At 42.6% G+C, this 24,771-nt stretch overlaps 1 protein-coding gene across 4 annotated transcripts in view; it reads right to left on the bottom strand.

Moving 5' to 3' along the window:
* Positions 1–1,067: 1,067 nt before the first annotated feature.
* C2CD2L (C2CD2 like) overlaps positions 1,068–24,771 on the bottom strand; it is a 53,355-nt gene continuing 29,651 nt past the window's right edge. Inside the window, exons 2-14 of one of the 4 annotated variants that reach the window (XM_073566451.1) lie at positions 24,562–24,657; positions 21,953–22,072; positions 15,761–15,868; positions 15,560–15,670; positions 15,377–15,479; positions 13,313–13,433; positions 13,149–13,213; positions 12,934–13,061; positions 12,023–12,194; positions 8,570–8,668; positions 4,301–4,455; positions 3,959–4,223; positions 1,068–2,892 (exon numbers count right to left, since the gene is read on the bottom strand). In XM_073566451.1, coding sequence (XP_073422552.1) covers positions 2,684–2,892; positions 3,959–4,223; positions 4,301–4,455; positions 8,570–8,668; positions 12,023–12,194; positions 12,934–13,061; positions 13,149–13,213; positions 13,313–13,433; positions 15,377–15,479; positions 15,560–15,670; positions 15,761–15,868; positions 21,953–22,072; positions 24,562–24,657 — 1,752 coding nt within the window. In that variant the 3' untranslated portion in view covers positions 1,068–2,683. Of the gene's footprint in view, positions 2,893–3,958; positions 4,224–4,300; positions 4,456–8,569; positions 8,669–12,022; positions 12,195–12,933; positions 13,062–13,148; positions 13,214–13,312; positions 13,434–15,376; positions 15,480–15,559; positions 15,671–15,760; positions 15,869–21,952; positions 22,073–24,561; positions 24,658–24,771 lie in introns of those variants that run through there. The other 3 variants (XM_073566452.1, XM_073566454.1, XM_073566453.1) reach the window with 3 other exon arrangements.

Raw genomic sequence — 24,771 nt, 5'->3', positions numbered from 1 at the left:
GATCGGGACCCAGCGTCATGCTGCGGGGTCTCCGATCCAAAGGCAGAGGGGCTGTCAGCCCCTCTGCCTGCTCCTGGAACGCTGCGATGTTTGATTGCAGTGTGCCAGGGGTGGTCCGTGACAGATCCTGGCACTTAGTGCTGGGAGTCAGCTGTGATAATCAGCTGACACCCGGCCGTGATCAGCCACGCTCCCCCCATGAGCGCAGCTGATCGCATATGACGTACTATCCTGTTCATGGGCATTAAAGGGAATCTGTCACCTATTTTTTTACATATAAGATGCGGCCACCGCCATCAGGGGCTTATCTACAGGATTCTGTAATGCTGTAGATAAGCCATCAATGTAACCTGAAAGATAAGAAAAACAAGTCATATTATACTCACCCAGGGGCGGTCCGGGTCCTATGGGTGTCGTGGTCCGGCGCCTCCCATATTCTAGCGATTACGTCCTCTTTGCTTCCCATCACGGCTCCGGCGAACTGCTCTGCCTTGTTGAGGGCAGAGCAGAGTACTGCAGTGCACAGGCGTCAGACCAGGTCACATGGGTAGAATAGTAAGTCATGTCAGAAAGGGGTTAAAGTTAAAAACTGATAATCATGAACAGCATGAGAAACACGTTGGGAGTGGTGGTTCCCTGCTTCTCTCTTATGTTCTCTCATATTCTGTAGGTGTTTTTGGTAACAATTTTGATAGATATAGCTGAGATTTAATTTTCATTTCATGCCCCACGTTCCCAAGTTCCAGTCATTTTGCATTGGCTTTGCATGATTACGACACTTGCTCAAAACTGTTTTTTTGCCATCTTGTAGTTAATCCGTTACTTTAGGGCAATATTTTCATGCATTCTCCACTATCCATCTGATTTCCCATTTCTTTTGACTCATTTTGGTTATGCGATTCTATTTTTGCTTGTCTTTTTGGTATATTTGCCTTGCATTTTGCAATTTAATTATTGGATTTTTTCCTTTTAAGTAAATTTTTTTTTTTTAAATAAAACCTTTACGACTAGGATTACATTAATAGAAATGTGTCACTGCTCAAAGAAGAAAAAACAGCAGACAAGAATGAAATGATCCTTCACTTTATTTCATTACATGACACAATAATCATATTTCTCACCAATTAATTACAGTTCTTCATGATCCCAAGTGGACAATTTTGGCAGAATTTTTTGGTCATAAAAATAAATCAGAAACCGGGTGTAAGGTTCTGCACAGCTGATGCAGGCTGTCTAGATTTTCCACACTGATCCACGTGATGAACATTACCACCAGGACTCGGAGCCTCACGGCATAACCGCATCTGTTACAGTCACCAGTGACCTCACCAATTAGGCATTTTACATGGGAGTTTTGTACATAGAGGATCGATAAATATAATAAATTATCGCGTTTAGAAGATAACAGTAATTCTGTCTCACTACACGATTGTAAACAGGATAACCTATCTGTGGAGTTTTTGCATGCATGAGGAACGGCAGCGTACTTCACGTGAAAAGACATTCATTCATTCACCACCTACAATTGCATAAGGATTGTTTTACACTTCGGCCAAAAGTTCCAGAATAAATACAGCAAATAAATAGGTGCTTTTTTTTTTCCTTTACATATTAAATACACGAGAAAACTTTATATTAAAAAAGTCATACACACAATATTAGGCCCTGACCAGCAGAGCAAAAGGAGGAACATATTCAGAATTTACTGACCAAGTCTATTACAATATTTTCTCACCAATAGCAGGACCTATCATTTTCATTCTGAGAGCTTTACCCGTTACATACAATCTGTCCACTCTCCTGACAGGTCTCTTTAGTGAAGACGAGTATTCCCCAACAAATAGCAATTCTAGAGAATATTTTCTTAGAAGCCTGTGTTTTGCCATTCCTCAGTTGCTGGACCTATATAGACAACCGGGTGCGACCATTCCCGTGGCGATATGGTGTGCTCTGGCAGAGTCCGGCACAGTGAGCACCGACTGGACAGAGCGAGTGTGCAGGGACACATACTATTGATTAAGCAAGTGTTAGCATTTGTTGTTAACGTGTACATACATTTCAAGTGGAATTCAAGTTTAAAGCAAAACGTCAAGCTTAAGGGTTAATTATCTAAAGCAACCATTAAAGGTCTCAAGCATCTACATACTTTTCCTCACCATTAGGCAGACCGGTAAGCAGTGGCACGCTGCCAACATAGGTAGACAAGCTGCTGGGAACTTTCCATGCCCACCAGCCACTGATTGCCAAGCTCCACAAGTGCTGGACTTTAATTCGTTCTTGCAATACTGCTAACAGGCTTACTTGAAAAGTAGCTAACTAAATGTAGCCGGAGGTGTATATAAAAAAAACAAATCTCAAAAGTGGAATCGGTAGAAATTCACCCAAGCGTACAGTAAAAGAACATCATTGTAATTCAGTACGAAGATCAAAGAATAGTCATTGCACTTGCATTGAATGTTGAAATAAATGTCCATCTCATTAGGGTTCCTTATTAGAAGCAGCACTCTTAAATATTGCACCAACACACTGTAGCGGAATCCAGCAGTCAGTAAGAAAACGCCGCACGATGCTCTTGACTTTTAGAAAAGGCTAGCATCCCGGCATAGCTGTAAAACACACCCATAGTCGCAGGCTTGCAGCTTTGCTGGCATGCAGTAACAGACAGAGGTGAACACCTAATAGATCACTTCTCTCCGGCCGGGGCACTCCCATTAACACTGGGCTTTGATTTGGTCTTCAGAGAAAAACGCTTTAATAGGCGCCGTGGAAAGCTGCCTCTTTTCTTACGGGAAGAGGTAGCAGAATTTGTCAAGTCATCGTGAGATTGGCTCAGCCCTGCATCTCTATTATGTCGGCGGAAGAAAAGCTTAGTGCCACTTCGAAGGAATCCAACTGCAATGAAACAAATGAATGTCAGTGTGGGGGGAAACACTCATTCACAAGGTCCCTTAATGAAGCACTCTTCCCATTAAAGTTTATCACAAATTGCAATCATATTATGTAGCACTGCTTACTTACAATTGCTCGTTTTACTTTTCTACCCAGCTAATTCTTTTTTTCTGTTCTATGTAGCAACAGGATGTCTTATCCCTGCATGAGTCATCCCCTCTTGACGAGGTCCCAATTTAAAAGCTTGATGCACCATGTTAGTCCGATATGCCAGTCAAAGGCACCAAACACATCGACTTTCAATGTTTTATTATGGAACTCAGACAACAGCAATGTGTTGGCAATCAGGTCTTTATCCAGGTCGATTCTAAATTCAGCTTGATACTAGCATGTGTTCTGAATCAAGAAATTGCATTTCAATAATTAAAAATAACCCTTTAGGAGGCAGAAACGCCTGGCCAGGAGTCAGGTGCTGAAGGCTGCCATATCCTTGGAATGTATTACATGGTGCTAATAGGCATTTGACAATATAGAAAAACTGAACACTATTGCATTGCTGCTTCTCTCATAGCTATGGTGGTGCAGAGCGTTACCTTACTACCACACACAAACGAGAAAAAGACACCTCAGCTGCTGCCTATGTCACAACCCTTTAGCGTGACCAATGTTCATACAAACATTCATTCTTGACCATTGGTCACTTTACAAATGCTTCTCTCTCCATCTTTGGGTCAAATTTTAAAATCGGTGTCATCTGCCCATAGTAGCAGGGATGGTTTGCCAATGATGAAGCTGAATGTGACCGAATGATCACAGTAACCACCAACAGGTCATAAAATGCCACTGACTGCTTATAGCTGAACATCCACCTGCTATGTTGACTACTGACGCTGATTTTAGGCAAAAAAAAAAATCTGCTCATGGAAATGAACCCTTATGTGTATAGTAAGCAATTAGATGAGTTTGAGCCTACTGGCCGCTTTGGATGACACTTCTTGTACAAACCATAGTAGACAAGTCATATGCAGGCACGATTGTCTCGCCAAGCATGGGACTTTAGACTAGTTACCTTTGTGGTCTTTAAGGCTGCTTGTTTCCAAGGCTCCAGTAGAGCCAGTTTCAGATTCCACATCATCCAGGGATGGTCGATCTGAAATGTCTGATCTTGCGGTGTCATCAGTGTCCTGACATTGGGAAGCTGCCACCTCCGAAGGAAATTCAGCAGAGCCCTCCATTAATGACTCCTGAAAACACGTGGAAGTCCCATGCATTGATGCATCCATGGAAGCTGCGTATCCTAAAGAAAGTGCCATCTCATCATCACCAATTGGTACCTACAGAAGAGCGTATTAATTTAAGTACTTGTAAATCCATAAAATACGGAGCCAAAAAAAAAAAAATGGGAAGCTACCTCCAGGGTCCGGGGGCTAACCTTTGACACGCCCGATATGATCAGCGTGCTACGTTTTGTGGGTGTCCTCTTGGATGACTTGTTGTTGGGTTCTGTTAACTGTCTAATAGCAGTTTCTGCCACAGGATCTAGCTTGATGGACGATGGCGAGCCACCTGACAAAAAAGGGCAAGTCTTAGCATCTAGTCAGGGTGTGTCTGCAGAGAACATGTAATACCTGAACCTCCCAAATAACATGATTTACACTTCTCAACTTCTATTTTGAAAGCATTCTTGCTTTGGAGCATTTTTTCCCCCAAACTGGTTTAAAAGCTTTGCACATTACCATAGAAATATATTACAGATGTGATACATACGGTGATTATAAAAAAAAGTCTACACACCTTGGGTAAATTGCCAAAATGTTTGCCATGTAAAAAACCAAAACCACACCATGAAGAAAAAGGTCAGAACTTTCCCCACCTGTCACCCATAATCTGTACAATTCAACTAAGAAAAATCATTTTGAGGGGGAAAACAAAAATTATGTGGTTGCATAAGTGTGAACATCCTCTCATAATTGGAGATGTGGTTCAAAAGGTACTTAAACGAGAGGTTGAAAAAGTCCTGAAAGGATTCTTCTTGGTGCGATTTATATACATGACAAAAAACTCGGTATTTCCAACAGCGAAAACCAAAAAAAAAAAAAAAAATTTGAGAAAATATATTTTAACATCCAACAAGTTACTCCACTGTTTACGAGGGAAAAATTGGTGTGCACTCAGGTCAAAAAGCCAAGGTGCTGGTGGAATGGACCATGAGAGTCCCTAAATCAGAGAGTCATAAATCACCGCACACTCTGATTGGTACCGTAATTTGCAAAAAAAAAAAAAAAATAGCGGTAGTGTACTACACAAATAATCCAAGGGGCAAGATAATGTAAAAAAAACAAAAAAAAAGGTGTGATTTCTTAGGCCATGTGCACACGGTGCAGATTCTGCTGCGGATCAGCAGCATTTCAGGCTCTGCAGCAGCATTAGGTGTGTTGTACAGTACCATTGTTTCCAATGGTAATCTGAAAAACGCTGTGCACATGCTGCGGATTTTTCCGCACGGATTTGCTGTGGGTTCAAATTCGCAGCATGTCAACTCTTTGTGCGGAATCCGCAGCGGTTACACACCTTCTCCATTGTACAGGTGTCAAATCGCAGGCTAAACTGCAGGCTAATCCGCAGGTCTTTTGACCTGAGAATTTACCTGCGGATTTTTCCAAATCCGGAGGACCTAAATCTACGTGTGCACATAGCCTTAATGGTACAATGCGACTGAAACGCCTGACGGCCACCTATGACAGCGTCTGTGGATTTTCTCAGGGACCTCACTCTTTTATACTTGCCTTGCACACTGTCCATAACTGAAACCAAGCGACCCCATGATTAAGACCCGGGAGCGTCGAAACGTCGGGTGTTTCAGTCACAAGAAATCACATTTTTCTTTGCTGATATTTTGCTCCTTGGATTATTTGTGTAATAAACTACCACTATTTTTTGCAAATTACCAATGAGTGTGCGGTGAATTAGTACTCTCTTACTCCATTGTTTGACAGCCACGTAGCTGCACAGTGTCAAGTGGCTGCACATGCAGCAGGATGATTATAAACCAGACAGACCTGTAAAATTCAGCAGGGTTAACATTCAGGTACGTGAACTTTTGCACTGGATAAGCCATGATGGGACGTATCACATTGTGCTTTGCATAAAAGCAAATTCTGTGCTATTCACAGAAAAAGAATATGTCAGTATGACATCACCTCATCACTTACACTAACATCATCCCCAAATAAGGCTGTTTTGGATACAATTTTGTAGAAAAGCAGCACTTTGTAAATCAGCGATATATGGCTGGTTTATAGAACAGCTGCTGCATTTGCATATAAAGTAAAAAAATAAAAGTGAAATTATTATGCACGTGCACAAATACGCTATGCTCACTAAACGTATACACAAACATGATACACAATATACATAGGTCGTTTAATGCACACACTACACCATTGCCATACATTTTTTTAATATAACAATCAGGAGGTAAATCCAACCTCCAATCAGGGTTGCACCAGGTTTTTTTTTTAGATCTGAGGACCGCATTGTCAGATTGAACCAACCCCAAGGGCCACAATAAAGCTTGCATTTTAGGGAGTATCACCTCCTGAGGCCATATTGAAAAGATCCCTTTCTCCCCACTCACAAGCTAGAAAGGAAAAGACCAAACATGCAGTTTTCTCCATTCTAGTTCAAGTGATGGTGTGGTGAAAACCAGTTGGCACCCAACTACATGAAGGGCGATAATTTCCATTTCCTCCCAATAATCTATGATCATCTAAAACAGACTCCCATCTGCTCATGTAAGGATGCTTAGGGTTGCGGACCTTCCCGAGGTGAGTTCAACAGCTTATACATCTCTGTTATTACACCTTTCGTTGACGGTCCTCTTCTGCATATTCTCACAAAGTCAGTTGGTAAAGAAACTTTTGTTACAACATAAAGCGAGGAAGCAAGTGCTTAATCTGCAAATACTGGAAAAACTCTTTAATAGAGATAGCGAATCTGGACAGCATCAAAAGGTAAGACACTCTAGCATGTTTACATCCACCAGATCTGCAAACCTAAATAAACCCGCAGAAGTCCACGGATGGACCATTGCACGTTCCAAACTGCCTGGTAGTAAGTGCTGAAATATAAATGAGATCATTGGTGAATTAGGGGTGGCTTCTTCATGCATGAAATGCATATTTCCCTTGTGAATCTCATGGGACCCAACAAAGGAGCCATTCTAGAGGTCCTAATGGACCACAGTAGTGAATTCGGATGAATTGGGGCTAGCCACAACTTTTCTATCTCCGTCCATTTGCTATATGCCCATAGTGAAGCCCACAAGGGAATCCTTCTTAAATGCGTGGCCCACTAGTATTTAAGAATGTGAGGAACCAAATCACCCTCATGCGATTTATGGGAGATAAGGAAAAGCTTGGAGACCCGAAGACGCTTATCATTCAAAATGATTCTCATCACTGCAGCTTGGAGGGATTTTAGTTCCTTCTCAAAAAAGTAGAGTACCTTAGGAAGGAGCAACATTTTAATAGAAGTAATTTGTCCTATTAAGAGCAAGAGCGATTTCCACCTATCCAAAATTGTTCTCAAATCAGTCAGAAGTGGTGGAACATTGGTGTTATATAGATTACCATAGGAAGAAGACAGATTAACTCCCAGATATTTAATAGACTCAGTCTTCCATCTAAATTTAAAGTTTAGTTTTAAATGGTCTAATACCTCAGACGGGATATTCAATGGCAGGGCTTCTGTTTTCAAATGTTCAGCTTATACCCGGATAATTCCCCATACCTTTTTAAATCCTTCATGAGATTAGGGAGTGTAGTATGTAATTTGGTTTGGGTTAGAAGGAAATCATCCGCAAATAAGGAAATCTTAAACATTTCGTTTCTAACCTCAATCCCTGAAAAATTGTTTGTTTTTTTTTTGTTTGAATGCAGTGCTGACCATCCAATCTGCTTCTACATTTTGTAACCGAGATAGAAGTGCCCCAGGCGTTACGGTATTCCCATCAGTACAAGTATCAGCGGTCGGACCCCCACAAATTATCACCTATCCTATTAATAACCCTTTTAATGCAAGATGTTAAAACAGTCAAGTTTTTCTTGTTCCCCTAAGGCACAATGAATATATAGCAGCACTCATACATGGTCCCTTCTGGGCTGAGGAACTCCTACATTATGCTAAAATACCTGTCCCTAGAGTGCTACCTCACAATCCTAGACATGCGAAATACATGAGAACAGCTACCAGACCCTGTGAAAAACATCTGTGACCAGATGGTCGAGGGCAACAGTACTGTTGGCTGCATGTGGCCTTCGGACCGTGCACCCATCATAGATGGACCACAGATCTTTTCAATTGCCTCAATTAGACTGGGAAAGAGGTAAGCTAGGTCCTCTCTCCTAGGGTGAGCGCTCATACTTGATACTGAATAAAATCAAGATGTGAAAATCTAGTTTGTATTTTTCACCATTTGCGTATCATTTACATGTCTGGCCATCCTGTGATTTTCATGCGCTACGATTTTCCTTCTTGATGTTGCAATTTCAATGTTGAAGAGTGTGTACAGACTTTAGTCAAGAGAATTGGCAATTTTAATAAACTAAAACAGATAGGAAAGCATAAGATATTGTGATTAACATTCAAATCAAAAACGCAAAATAGAACGGCAACTTACCACTGCCACTGGGAGAAGAGCCGGAAGAGCAGCTTCGAGGGAATAAAACAGGTTTATTTTCAGTCACTTCTACTTTTGATGGTGATCTGGCAGGAGACTCTGGTCAAAAAGTTGAAGCAGAACATGTTAGTTCTACACGACAAATTATATCATAGGCTAGTTTCACACTAGCAACCTGCTGCAGTTTGGTTGCGTCGGCGCACCGTCAAAAGGACGCATGCGCCGCCAAACGCATACTGCGCACGGCCTGCGCCCCCTGTGATAAAGATAGGGGACGCAGGGCACATGCAGCGTCATGCGCCGGTGGGCGGAGCTACCGACGGAGGCGCGGCAGGGGGCGGGGCTTAGCGGCGGCCGTGCGCAGGCCGTCGCTGCGCTCATAAACGCTAGTGTGAAACTAGCCTAAACTGCAATTTCTAATGTTTAACCCCTTCACGCGTTGCAATTTAATTTTTTTTTTTTGCTTTTTTTTCCCCAGAAGCATAACTTATTTTCTGTCAATCTAGCAATGTGGGGGCTTGTTTTTTGCAGGACAAGTTGCATTTTTGAAGGACACCATTAATTTTACCATATAATGTACTGGAAAATGGGAAAAGAAATTCCAAGTGCAATGAAATTCTAATTGCACAATTGTTCTTTGTTTTTTTGTTTATTTACCATGTTGACTAAATGCTAAAACTGACCTGGCAATTACGATTCCCCAGGTCATTATGAGTCCGTAGACACCAAACATGTCTAGGTTCTTTTTTTATTTAAGTGGTGAAAAAAAAAAAAAAAAATATCCACAGTTTGTGGGGGGAAGTCACCATTTTCCGAGACATGTGTTGTCTCCATTTTTCATGACCTGGGCTGGGCGAAGGCTTTTTTTGAGTCGACTTTTTATTGATCTCATTTTGGAGTTGATACAGCATTTTGATAGCGTGTTGCTACATTTTTTTGCAAAGTGGTGGCAACCAATAAAAACAAAAACCTAATTCTGGTGTTTTTGATTTTCTCTCACTACACCATTTAATGAACAGATAGTTTTTAGATTTTTATAGACTGGACATTTCTGAAGGCAGCAATACCATAATGTGTATTTTGTTGTTGTTTTAGTTTGAATGGGGCAAAGGGGGGGGGGGGGCTGGATTTAAACTTTTACATTTTAATATATATATATATATATATATATATATATATATATATATATATATATATATATATATATATATACACACATATATACACACACACATATATATATACATACACTTTTTACCTGCTTCAATAGTCCCTTAAGAAAACTTAAAGCTGGGATCCTCTGTACTGGAGATCTGCAATGACAGGCAAGGGGTCTTCTGCAGAGCACCAGCTTTCATCCGACCTCATCAGCGCTCCGTGCCCATGTGACAGTGGTGCTGATGGGCAGGGTTTGTGACGCACATCCAGGTTGCGCGTGTTAAATGCCGCTGTCAGATTGCGCCAGAGCCCGCACCAAAGGGAGGGATACGAGCTATCACGTACCCACACTTAACCCCCTAGGGGTTGCTCAGTAACTAAAGTTTTTTTTATTGTGGTTTGCCCTGGCCACAAAAGGCTATGTTACAAACAAATCAATACTTTTTTTGTTCTTTTAAAATCAATTCTAAGCTTCCCTAGGCTGGCCAATCCTAAAAACACTACAGTGACGGGCGGCGCAGCTCTTAACCTCTGACATCGGGCGTAAATTTATGCCGATGTCGGATTCCCTCCCTTTGATGTGGGCTCCGGAGGTGAGCCCACATCTTTCCCAGGACATATCAACTGTTTTGAACAGCAGACATGCGCCCGGAATAGCCATGGGTGGAACCTCTTAAAATGCCGCTGTCAAACTGACAGCAGCATTTAACTCGCGCTTCCGGCCACAGATGACCCCCGTCACGTGACTGCAGGTCACCGGTGGGTTGGCATGACAACCAGAAGTCTACTGGAGACCTCTATGGTTGTCAGTGCCGGATTGCTATGAGCACCCCGCGGTGGATGGTGCTCATAGCAAGTGAGTAATTCTGCTTCATATAGGCGATCTGATCATCACCTGTATGTTGCAGAGCTGATCGAGTTGAGGCAGCTTCTATCTCCCATGGAGACTACTGAAGCATGCCAAAAGTTATAAAATAAAAAAAAAAAAAAAGTTTAAAAATATAAAAAAGTTCCTATCACTCCCCTTTCGCCCCATTCAACTTAAATTAAAAAAATCAAAACATACACATTTGGTATCGCCACGTTCAGAATCGTCCGATCAATAAAAAAAAAAAAAAAAAAAAAAAAAAAAAAAGATTAACCTGCTCGCTAAACAGCGTAGTGAGAAATGCTAGAATTATTTTTTTGTCGCTGCGACATTGCATTAAAACGCAATAACGGGCGATCAAAAGCTCATATCTGCACCAAAATGGTATCATTAAAAACGTCAGCTTGGCGTGCAAAAAAAGTAAGCGCTCACCCGACCCCAGATCATGAAAAATGGAGATGCTACAAGTATTGGAAAATGGCTCAGTTTTTGTGTTTTTTTATAGAGTTTGGAATTTTTTTTTCATAACTTAGATAAGAGAACCCAGACATGTTTGGTGTCTATGAACTCGTAATGACCTGGAGAATCATAATGGCAGGTCAGTTTTAGCATTTAGTGGCCCTAGCAAAAAAGCCAAACAAAAAAAAGTGTGGGATTGCACTTTTTTTGCAATTTCACCGCACTTAGGATTCATTTCCCGTTGTCAAGTACACGATATGTTAAAACCAATGATGTCATTCAAAAGTACAACTCGTCCCGCAAAAAATAAGCTCTCACGTGGCCATATTGATGGAAAAAAAAAAAAAAAGTTATGGCTCTGGGAAGAAGGGGAGAATAAAATGAAAACGCAAAAAACGAAAAAAAAAAAAAAGCTCCGGTCATGAAGGGGTTAAAGAGAACCTGTCACCAGGAATAACGCTGCTCACCTGCAGATATGGGGTTAATGTTAGCAGCGTTATGCTTTCTGGCGCCTGCACGCAGTTGTACGCAGTAGGGAGAAAATGATCTTTATTCCTCCCAGCAGCATGTGGTATTCAGTCATGGTGGTGGCGCTGGTTCAGTCACCGCTGAGTATACAGAGCGGCCGGTGTAACCACCCCCAGCCCTGACTGACACTGGCTGTACCTGGCAATCAGGGCCGGGGGCATGGATACAGCGGGGGCTCTGTATACCCAGAGCAGTGACTGACCCGTGCAGCCACCATGACTGAATACCACATGCTGGCGGGGAGAATAAAGATTATTTCCTCCCAGCTGCATTTGGCTGAGTGCAGGCACCGGACATCATAACGCTGCTAACATGCAGATTAACCCCATATTTACAGGGTAACAGCGTTATTTCTGGTGACAGGCTCCCTTTAAATGCCCCCTGCCACTATATTGGACTGCTAGTAGAGCTCAGAAACTGTACAACATAAAAAAAATTACCTATTTTACCGTCAAGTTTGGGTCTTGACTGAATTGTTGTCACAGTAGTTACAATAGTACCATCTGGCATCACTGTACGATCCATCTCCACTTTCTTGGTAGGAGTAATGTTAATTCTCTGAGGTGGAGCCCCCAAAGTAGCACATGGCAAATTCCCATCTGGTATATGAAACTACGAGTGGGTGGAAAGTACAAGCCATAGGTTACTACGAGGTCAACATACATTCACGAAGATGCAAAACCGTCCTCGGATTTGTTCCCATCTCAGGCTAAAAAAAAAAATAAATAAAATTTGTGTTTTCCATTACTGCATATTTGCAACTTTTTTTTTTTACATGTTTAAGAGTGAGTGAAAAAGAACATTTTTTTTAATGGAATCCACTGTGTGATATAGCTTGCTTTGGCATTTTAAAGTGTTATTCCCAAAAATAAAACAAGTTATCGCCTATGCATTTAGGACCGCCTCATGCACAGGGAGGGTTGCAGAGCCCTGATCTTGGTATTCAAAGCAGCTGAACCCACCAGAGATCAGCCCATTTAACCGCTTAGATGCTGGAGTCGTTATTGACCACACAATCTAAGGGGTAATAAAAAAAAAAAAAAAAAAAAAAAAAAAAAAGCGCCAAGTATCCACCTTCTCTCCAACTCTGGCAATTGTAGAAGGTCATCTGTACTAAATACCCAGCAGCCAGTGCAGATGGCAAAGCCCACGTTCTGGGAACACACCATCCCCATACTGTACATGCAGAGCTAGGCGCCAATTACCAAGCATCAACAGTATACAGGTCAAGGACCTGTTCTTTGGGATTAGAAGGGAGCCCGATAGACAGACCGACATCGCACGTTTATTACCAGTATGTCATCATCCAACATTGCAACAGAGCGACTTGTGATTGTCCATTATAACCCACCTCAACAGATATTAAAGGGGCTGTCATTTTAGGCAACATGGTGCATAAAGTCAGCGGGTACAGACGCTTCCCACACAAGTCTTTTTCTGGTGACCTCAGCGCCACTGAGGTGTGTCCCAGAAGAAGATCTACAGGACATAAAAAAACAAATACTTTTAGAAGTTAGCAGCAAATATTTCAATCTAGATGGAAAAAAAATTGCAAAAGTCACTTACTGTCTGCATTTCTTACTATCTGCCACACCTTCAAAGACAGCTCCTTGCTCTGAGGAGCGAGTTCACTGTGTGTAAAAACCAACAGACAGAATCAAATACCATTCCAGCAGATAAGAGCCCTTAATAGCAAGCCATCTCCCCAGTTACCCTTTACACCTGCTCACAATATCATCTCCTCACTCCATGAGATGTTCCATGTCTCTCCATTTTTATACATCCTGCCACAACGGGTTTTTCTCATCTGACAAGGACAATCCAGTTCAGCTTCACATATCAGCTCAACATCTGAGAAAAAAGCCACAGAAAATGAAGAACTACAAAAAGGAGAAATCACTGGCTGCAGTTAACTAACCCTATAAATCCTTGTAAGGAGTACAACCTTCATGAGCTACTGGACAGACATCAGCTACCATAGGCAGCTCTGGCAAAAATTAAGAGACCACTGCATAGTTTTATAAAAATCAGCTTCTCTACATGTCTGACAGCCATTCCATTCCAGTGTCAGTTGAATGCCAACCAGAGTACCCCTCATTCTACTTAATGTGCTTCTGATTAGGTGATCACCTGAACCAAATCTTATTTAGTGAAGGAAAGTATAAAAAACCCTTTAAAGATGGCCGTCCAGCAGATATTGGGGACAACAAAGCTACAGACAGGCAGAGGGCGAAAACGATTCTCCACTGACCGGGATGACCATCATCTTATTCAAATGTCATTCAGCAACCGCAGGATGACATCAAGTGACCTACAAAAGGAATGGCAAATGGCAGCTGGGGTGAAGTGCACGGCAAGAACATTTCGTAATAGGCTCCTAGAGGCAGGGCACAAGTCATGTAAAGCTAGAAAAAAGCCTTTCACAATGAGAAGCAAAGGAGAGCCAGGCTGAAGTTTGCCAAAGACCATAAGGATTGGACCATAGAAGACTGGAGTAAGGTAATCTTCTCTGATGAGTCTAATTTTCAGCTTTGCCCAACACCTGGTCATCTAATGGTTAGACAGAGACCTGGAGAGGCATACAAGCCACAGTGTCTTGCACCCACTGTAAAATTTGGTGTAGGATCAGTGAAGCTCTGGGGATGCTTCAGCAAGACTGGAATTGGGCAGGTTAATCTTTGAGAAGAATGTATGAATCAAGCCGCATACAAGGTTATCTTGGAAAACAGTTGATTCCTTCTGCTCAGGCAATGTTCCCCAACTCTGAGGACTGGTTTTTCCAGCAGGACAATGCGCCATGCCACACAGCTAGGTCAATCAATGTGTTGATGAAGGACCACCACATCAAAGTCCTGTCATGGCCAGCCCAATCTCCAGACCTGAACTCCACCTCTTTAATGTAATCAAAAGATGGATAGTCACAAGTCATCAAACAAAGAAGAACTGCTTACATTTTTGTACCAGGAGTGGCATAAGGTCACTCAAAAGCAATGTGAAAAACTGGTGGAAAGTGTGCCAAGATGCATGAAAGCGGTGATTAAAAATCGTGGTTATTCCACAAAATATTGATTTTTGAACTCTTCCTGATTTAAAACATTAGTATTGTTGTTTCTAAATGATTATGAACTTTTTTCTTAGCATTATTTGAGATCTGCAAGCACTGCATTTGTGTGTTATTTTGACCATTTCTCATTTTCTGAAAATAAATACAAAATTTAGTGCTTGGAAATTCGAAGACATGTTGTCAGTAGTTTATAGATTTACATTTTACTCAAAAATATACCTATAAAGAGAAAAATCAGACAAACTGAACATTTTGCAGTGGTCTCTTAATTTTTGCCAGAGCTGTATATCTACCTATCCTATTTGTATTTACTTTATGTAATCCATTTCTTATATCCTGTCGGCTCCTGCAGTGAATTTACAGAAAACGGCAGATCAATTACCGGCTTTTCTTCCATCTATCAATCTATGCAATAGAAATACATATATATGTGTGTGTGTCACTGACATCTATATATCTATGTATTCTATATGTATATATCTATTCTCTATCTAACCTGTCAATCTGTGAAAAATCAGACAAACTGAACATTTTGCAGTGGTCTCTTAATTTTTGTCAGAGCTTTATATGGAGAGATTTTCCCCTAGAGGCAGTAACTTCCATATTCCTGGAGATAATGGAGGTACACTAGAGGTCCCCATTTTGCTTTTGAGAGATTAGCTCTGATCAATATGGACTGGTAAAACAGCCTTTACATCTACATTTATGAATAAAAATTAAAATAACCAACCTGAATCCTGCAGAACCATATCCCGAAGATGGAGCTGTCGAACAAGAAGTTTCAAGCTGTCTGTCCTAGTGGGGGATCCCTGAATCAGTCTGTCACAAATATCCTATGCAGTACAGATCAGTGCAGAAGGTGATGAACTAAGAGACCAGACCCTATGCCGTAATGGAGTAGTAAATGACTCACCATATGGCTATCATGAGCTTTTAGGTTGAACATCATGGCTGGCTCTGCTGTGAGTAATGTGCTTTGTACAAGATCTTGAACCGTACAAAGTTCAGCACCTCCTCCTTTTCTCTGCAAATACAAAAGTCTCCAAAAATTATTGGGGCCTACAACAGATCATGACTTGAAAGTATAGAAGGAACAACACTTTTCTACACCTACCTGATGTGAATGCTTGGGAACAACATGGAGTAACATATCGGGTCGCTCCTTAAAACTCCAGGACACCAGGAGGCCTGCCTGCTGCAGCTCTTGTAGCCGAACTTCTATCTGGAAATGATTGAAAAATACTCAAGTCTGTGGTTGATAACAATGAGCCTTCAAAAAAAAAAAAAAAAAAAAAAAAAAGTTACCCCATTGTTTAAATGAAAGGACTACTGGAATAAAGGTTGGCATGCATGCAACGTGAAGGCGCATGTTCACACTGGCCACTAAACAGACAAAACGCAAGATATAAAAAAGTCCTAGTCTAGGATCGAGTACAGATGTATTCGATCCAAGGTCAGTGTCTGGCAACGCCAAGCATCGGCGAAAACCTCTAAGATTGGCGCGATCAACGATCACATTGATCAAGCTAATCGCAGGGCACAGCCATGGTGTTACCGTGCTGTGTCCTGCCGGGACCTGCCTAGGATCGGAGCTGCGAGCTCCGATCCTGGCCGGTGCCTAGCAACACAAACGTCACCAGGGCTAGCTCTGATTAGTGGGATTGCTGTGATCGGTATGACCACTCTGTAACCTGTGTCACTGCTCTGCAGGTCCTGACAGTAGCTGTGGATTTCCTTCCATGTTTCTTCTGTTCCTGTGCAGCACATGAAGGGGTTTATAAACTTCTAGAATGTGGTTTTGAGCACCTTAAGGGGTGCATTTTTTAGAATGGTGTCACTTTTGGGTATTTTCTATCATATAGACCCCTCAAAGTGACTTCAAATGTGAGATGGTCCCTAAAACAATGGTTTTGTAAATTTTGTTGTAAAAAGGAGAAATCGCTGGTCAAATTTTAACCCTTAACTTCCCAACCCAAAAAAAAACAAATTTGTTTCCAAAATTGTGCTGATGTAAAGTAGACATGTGGGAAATGTTATTAACCATTTTGTGTGACATATTTCTCTGTTTTAAGGGCATAAAAATTCAAAGTTTGAAAATTGCAAAATTTTCCAAGGTTTTCGCCAAATTTCCGTTTTTTTTTTTGTTTTTTTTTTTTTCACAAATAAATGAAAGTTATATCGAAGACATTTTACCAATAACTTTACGTACGGTCACGAAAAAAATCTCCGAATCACCAAGATCCGTTGAAGCGTTCTAGAGTTATTACCTCATAAAGGGACAGTGGTCAGGGTTGTAAAAATTGGCCCGGTCAATAACGTGCAAACCACCCTTCGGGGTAAAGGGGTTAAAAGGTACTAATTTTGTAACCATCAGAAACATTTCCTTTTGCAGATAAAGTCACCTTAAGTTAAGGCTGATCAGCTTATATTACAGGTGTGTGGAGGCTACTATACGTCACATCGGATTCCTCACTAGGAACAGCGCTGTGCCACAGTCTGCCATGTGACCGGCCATGGCTGATGGGACAAGATATACAGGGCACAGTAGGGAGAACTGGATGCCTTTTTAAGGATATTGGTTGGAAATGCAAATTAAAAATGAACCTCAACGCCGAAGAGTCAAAATCGGGACAGAGTGGCGACTCTGCAGGGTGTGGAGTGGAACACAGCGCTGCTGAGGGACAGAGGGAGCTAGAGGATGGCTACTGGTATCAGTATGGAATGGTGCTGGGAGAGAGGATTCTGCACACCTCAGGGTCAGTACTGTGCAGAATGGGGTATGCTCTAAGGTTCGAAGACTTATAGCCAGGGCTGTGGAGTCAGAGTCGTGGAGTCGGAGCTCATTTTGGTGGAGTCGGTGTCGGTATAAAATGGACCGACTCAGACTCCTAAAATATATAAATTGGGTACAGTAGTTCAATGCAGAATGTGCTGAATATTTTTTCACAGGAATCTGGGAAAGTTATGAAATGTCCTATAAATGACTGTTCTATTCCTGATCTAAGGCTACATTCACACCGCGTTTTTCCTGCACTTTTTGAGGATACGTTTTTCAGCTGCAAAAGCAGATCAGCTTTTTAGAAAACCGCATCACCTGAAAGGTTTTTGAGCTCATAGATCAAGATCATGTTTTCAATAGCAAAAGCAGACTAGAAATCTTGTCTATCCATCTGTCTATCCATATCAAAAAGAATGAAAGCCGGGTAGCACACAGACTAACGCTTTTATTTATTTTATTTTTTTTAGCACCAGTCAGGTACACCTCATAGCTGCCCAAAAGGACGCCCAGGACAGGCATTGCTCGTCCTTAGTAACACATGAATTGATAGTTGGAATAAATAGACTGCATTCATCACCACATCTTCTTATGGTGCAGGCTTTATTATCAAGTGTAGGGGTGTGCAGTATGAGGTTCTGCAGCAGCTGAGGTGTGCAGTATGAGGTTCTGCGGAACAGGAGACTGTGCAGCAGGCCTTTATGGTAAAATAGCTGCTAGGAAACCACTGCTAAGGACAGGCATCAAGCAGAAGAGACTTGTTTGGGCTAAAGAACACAAGGAATGGACATTAGACCAGTGGAAATCTGTGCTTTGGTCTGATGAGTCCACATTTGAGATCTTTGGTTCCAACCATCATGTCTTTGTGCGATGCAGAAAAGGTGAACGGATGGAATCTACATGCCTGGTTCCCACCGTGAAGCATGGAGGAGGAGGTGTGATGGTTGGTGTGGGGGTGCTTTGCTGGTGACACTGTTGGAGATTTATTCAAAATTGAAGGCATACTGAACCAGCGTGGCTACCACAGCATCTTGTAGCGGCATGCTATTACATCCGGTTTGCATTTAGTTGGACCATCATTTATTTTTCAACAGGACAATGACCCCAAACACACCTCCAGGCTGTGTCAGGGCTATTTGACCAAGAGGAATAAGTGATTGGGTGCCAAGTCAGATGACATGGCCTCCACAGTCACCAGACCTGAACCCAATCGTGATGGTTTGGGGTGAGCTGGACCGCAGAGTGAAGGCAAAAGGGCCAACAAGTGCTAAGCATCTCTGGGAACTCCTTCAAGACTGTTGGAAGACCATTTCCGGTGACTATCTCTTGAAGTTCATCAAGAGAATGCCAAGAGTGTGCAAAGAAGTAATCAAAGCAAAAGGTGGCTACTTTGAAAAACCTAAAATATAAGTCGTGGAGTCAGAGCTCATTTTGGTGGAGTCGGAATAAAATGGTCCGACTCCTAAAATATATAATAAATTGGGTACAGTAGTTCAATGCAGAATGTGCTGAATATTTTTTCATAGGAATTTGGGAAAGTTAGGAAATGTCCTATAAATGGCTGTTTTATTCCTGATCTAAGGCTACATTCACACACAGCGTTTTTGCTGCGTTTTTTGAGGATACGTTTTTCAGCCGCAAAAGCAGATCAGCTTTTTAAAAAACTGCATCACCTGAAAGGTTTTTGAGCTCATAGATAATGTTTTCAATAGCAAAAGCAGATTAGAAATCTGCTCTATCCATTTATCCATATCTGTCTATCCATATCTTATCTGTACCAAAAAGAATGAAAGCCGGGTAGCACACAGACTAACACTCTTTTTTTTTTTTCTTTAGCACCAGTCAGGTACACCTCATAGCTGCCCAAAAGGACGCCCAGGACAGGCATTGCTCGTCTTCAGTAAGACATCAACATCAATTGAAAGCTTACATAGACTGCATTCACCACATCTTAAGGTGCAGGCTTTATTTTCAAGTGCAGGGGTGTGCAGTATAAGGTTCTGCAGCAGCTGAGGTGTGCAGTATGAGGTTCTGCCCCCCCCCCCCCAGTCTTGTTCCTGGCTAAAACCATTTCTTATAGATGTGGCGAACCCTCAGGTAACCCTAAATGAAGGTCAATGGACACAGGTGGCTGAATTGAAGGAATTGCTTAATCACCTATTTACCGTGACTAAAAAATTACAAGCTGAGGATTTAACTCCTGGCATTTTCATAAGGGAGTGGAAGAACTTGCTCTTTTGCCTGTCCCAAAGAGGAGATTTAATTGCAGATGGCATTTCTGCTTCAATGAAACAGAGAGAGAGACAGCTATTGGAAAATAAAATTTTTCTGGCAGCTTTTTATGTGGACCCAAGTCATCGTATATTGCTTGATGATCAACAGCTTACTAAAAGGAAAAGAAGCTCTGACTGAGGAAGTAGTTAGGATGAGTAGCCTACAGGAGGACTGCCAGTCGCAAGAGGACTTGGGTCCTGACAGTGCTACTGCTGCCATATCGTCATCCTCAGCAGATGAGGCGTTTGACTTTGACAAGTATTTGTATGACATGGAGCAGGCAAAGCGTTGCCGCAAGGAAAAAGATTTCACTCTGTCTCCTATAGCAAGCAGATTGACCATATTTCAGCAAAATGTTTCACTTGTTCTCAAAGAAATAGAAAAATTCAACCCTTCATCAAAACTGACTGTGCATGAGGCAATTCCTTTATACTTGGAAATTGTTAGAGATGTTGCCCATGTGGTTACGGCTTTGCCTCCAACCCAAGTTATTGTAGAGAGGTTGTTCTCTGGCCTTAAAATTATTAGGTCAGATTTGAGGTCATCTATGAAGGAGGATCTGATGGAGGCAATTCTATTTCTTAAAACAAATTCATAGACTGCACAAATGTTATTTAGTATGTTTTTGTTGAAAACTTTTTTGCCACTTACATAGTTTATTACATAGTGAATATATATATATATATATATATATATATATATATATATATATATATACACACATACATATACACACACACACAATGTACATATATATGTAATCGATATTACATAGTGTATTACATATTTACAATTTATTACAGTTTGTGTTCTAAAGTTGTATTCCAATAAATATATATTATGTTCTATCTAAATGTCTTATTATTGTATCAAAAAGGATTAAATGTCTGATGTTCACATTGTATTACAATAAATTTTTCACTTAAATATAAGCAATATATGTTGGAGTCGGAGTCGTGGAGTCGGTCGAAGGGAAATTGAGGAGTCGGAGTCGCAGGTTTGGCTTACCGACTCCACAGCCCTGGTCGGAGTAAGGGAAATTGAGGAGTTGGAGTCGCAGGTTTGGCTTACCGACTCCACAGCCCTGCTTATATAGCAGCAGCTTTCACTTTCACGTAGATTGGGTCGTGCTGTCAGCGCATCATCAACTTAGCACGGCTCCATCAGCATGAAAGATCAAGCAGCTGCTATAAGTCACAGCGAAAACTCAGCAGCGCGGCTGCTGCTACCATAGAGACTCCTTATAGAAAGCAGAGGCGGGCTGCTTCATGTATTACACATACACCATGACTGTCATATAGCAGTCGTATAGGTTACCACATACAGTATACAGGACATATGTTCGCTGTTCTATACACAGGATAATAGGTGACTGGAGTAATCGCTGATGTTCTGGAATCACTAACAGATCACATAACCGGTGAAGTCTGTATTAACAGCATCATATTCCAGTCACATTACTACTGTATGTGTCATTTTCAGCAAAATCACCTGGCCCCATCTCACAGGTAAAGCAGATCTGGGCAGCCACCGCTAGAAAACAGCAAAGCGCTGTACATGCTGCCTCCGGCACTGCTGTACGTACAGCGGAGATACACACGACCTGCACTTTCTTCACAGTACTGCTCTCTGGACTGACAATGGTCACAGCAGTGGCAATGCCAAGATACATGGGTAGGAAATCACTTTCAATTTTGGAAATTATTTTTAGATTGGATATACCCGCAATACTGTAATTTATGTACTCCTTTGGCTAAAAATACTTCTCAAAATCCTAAGTAACATTTCACGCTGTAGTACGATATGCAGTGCAACCTACTGATGGTGCCCATTAGCTACTCCATTGTGTGCCACTTTTACCGACCAAAGTAGAGGAGATATTTGGGGGGGGGGGGGCTACATGGTTGTGCCATTATTGTCAAAGGCTGATCATACTCTGCCTCTGAAATATAGGCAGTGGGACCATCGGAAGACAACGTGGCACACAGCTTTCCTAAGAGCCAAGACGACCGAATAGGGAACTTTACAGAGGAGTCAGGGGACGTCACCGCGTTGTAAGCGGCACCACACGACATTAGAGGACTGTCAGACCCTAAATTACGTACTGAAAATACATGTTATACGTCCCATCCACCTGACTGTAAATATACAACTGTGCAATTATCACACTAGCACATTTATGCAACAATGCAGAAAAAGGATTGGCAATTTTGCACATTTTTGCACTAATACCAATTGTAGGACAATAAATCTCACCTGTGCGCTTTGTATGGTTAAGGAGACCTGGTAAGTGTCACAGGATACAGCAGCGGGGGACTCCTGAGTGACAGACACTGGAAATCGCACCGTGTCAGCAGAGAGATGACACAGGAAGACCTGCAACAGGAAAAACACTGAGAAGAAAAACAAGTCTGATGACCAATTCTACCCAACAAGACCTCAACCGCTCCTTTGAGGACTACATACTACATTCATGTCAAATAAATAATCTTTATTTTTATATAGCGCTAACAATCTCTGCACATGACAGGATTTTGATTTCCAGAGATTCTCTCTGTGGGGCGAATCAAGCCGGAGGTGGGGAGACACCCCCTCCAAAACAAAAAAATATATATATAGCTTAGGACCCACTTTCTCTGTGTGGGACATATGTCGTCGTTATGCTCTCCTCAATCATCTCACTGGAGAGCCATAGAGAAGAGGTGAGTACTGTTCCATCTTTCATCCCATAGCAGTCAGTGTGGGGGGAGGGGCAGTACAGCAGGTGAGCTGCTCTCCTCTTCCAGTGTCGTCAGCTCTGCCCCTCCCCCTACAGACTACTGGGAGATGGAAATTGAGCAATCTCTGCTCTACACCCAGCAGGACTGTGTGTGATTACAGACTGTCGTTCATTACATGTCTAAAGGCCCTTTTACATTTAGCGATGCACCAGCGATCTGACCCGGTCAGGATCGCTGGTGCATCGCTAAATGATTGCTAGTGAGCTTTCACACAGAAAGACCTCACAGCGATGCAGCAGCGACGCAGCGCACAATGCTCACCTTTCACACACAGCGATCCTGACGTCCTCCCGCCCGCCTCCACGCGTTGCTCGTCTCACACAGCAGGAAGCTGACGACGAGAAATGGAGCCGCCTGATCTCGCGCGATCAGCGATAACCAGCGGGGAGCCGGTAGGAGGTAAGTATCACACATAGCGATATCGCTATAACGTCACAAAATCAGTGACGTTTTAGCGATATCGCTAGCGATATCGCTATGTGTAAAACCCCCTTTACACTGAGAAAACTGCTCTAAGAGTTTGTGTAGCCATGCTTCTTTTCCTCTGGATGTTGCAGGCTGCTTATGATTTGTCGCCTCATGCTAGGGGAAGAAGTACAGTCTTGGAGAAAAATCTTCGGACAAGACCCCCACCCTTGGGTTTATCATGAATAACTTAAAGGGAATCTGTCACCCTTTTTTTGCCCCATCAGCTGCCGGCATTGACATCAGGGGCTTATCTACAGTACAGCATTCTGTAATGCTGTAGATAAGCCCCCGATGTAACCTGAAAGATAAGAAAAACACGTTAGATTATACTCACCGGAGGGGCGGTCCGGTCCGATGGGTGTAGCGGTCCGGTGCCTCCCATCTTCATACGATGCCGTCCACTTCTTCCCTTCCTGTCGTGGCTCCAGTGCCGGCGCACTGCTCTGCCCTGTTGAGGGCAGAGCAGAGTCCTGCAGTGCGCAGGCATCGGGAGAGATCTGGCACTTGCACACTGCAGTATTCTGCTCTGCCCTCAACAGCGCAGAGCAGTGCGCCTGCACTGGAGCCATGACAGGAAGGGAAGAAGTGGACGGCATCGTATGAAGATGGGAGGCACCGGACCGCTACACCCATCGGACCGGACCGCCCCTCCGGTGAGTATAATCTAACGTGTTTTTCTTATCTTTCAGGTTACATCGGGGGCTTATCTACAGCATTACAGAATGCTGTACTGTAGATAAGCCCCTGATGTCAATGCCGGCAGCTGATGGGGCAAAAAAAGGGTGACAGATTCCCTTTAAGTTATTCATGATAAACCCAAGGGTGGGGGTCTTGTCCGAAGATTTTTCTCCAAGACTGTACTTCTTCCCCTAGCATGAGGCGACAAATCATAAGCAGCCTGCAACATCCAGAGGAAAAGAAGCATGGCTACACAAACTCTTAGAGCAGTTTTCTCAGTGTAAAGGGGGTTTTACACATAGCGATATCGCTAGCGATATCGCTAAAACGTCACTGATTTTGTGACGTTATAGCGATATCGCTATGTGTGATACTTACCTCCTACCGGCTCCCCGCTGGTTATCGCTGATCGCGCGAGATCAGGCGGCTCCATTTCTCGTCGTCAGCTTCCTGCTGTGTGAGACGAGCAACGCGTGGAGGCTCCAGTGCAGGCGCACTGCTCTGCGCTGTTGAGGGCAGAGCAGAATACTGCAGTGTGCAAGTGCCAGATCTCTCCCGATGCCTGCGCACTGCAGGACTCTGCTCTGCCCTCAACAGGGCAGAGCAGTGCGCCGGCACTGGAGCCACGACAGGAAGGGAAGAAGTGGACGGCATCGTATGAAGATGGGAGGCACCGGACCGCTACACCCATCGGACCGGACCGTCCCCTCCGGTGAGTATAATCTAACATGTTTTTCTTCTCTTTCAGATTACATCGGGGGATTCTCTACAGCATTACAGAATGCTGTAGATAAGACCCTGATGTCAATGCCGGCAGCAAAAAAAGGGTGACAGATTCCCTTTAAGTGTTACAAGCCGGTATCACAACAGAGAGGAAAACTAAACGCTACATTTTCCTCAGCTCTGTAGCCACCATGTCATGATGCAGAACATCCTTACCATAGTGCTGTCAGACTGCCTCGTACACGACACCTGACTGATGTGCACATGGGGCTGCAGGGACACTTTCTCTTCAAACATCATCTGGACAGAACTCTGAGGCACAAAATAACATTAGATTAGTAAAACTCGACAGACTGGTATGTGAACTAGAAAATACCAGAGAGGATTAACACAAAGCAAAACAAAGAATTTTCACTAAGGCTCCAA

Source organism: Dendrobates tinctorius, unplaced genomic scaffold (genome assembly GCF_039654945.1).
Source record: "Dendrobates tinctorius isolate UK_male_01 unplaced genomic scaffold, ASM3965494v1 ptg000018l, whole genome shotgun sequence".
Lineage (NCBI taxonomy): Eukaryota > Metazoa > Chordata > Amphibia > Anura > Dendrobatidae > Dendrobates > Dendrobates tinctorius.
This window is presented reverse-complemented; position numbering and strand designations above follow the sequence as displayed.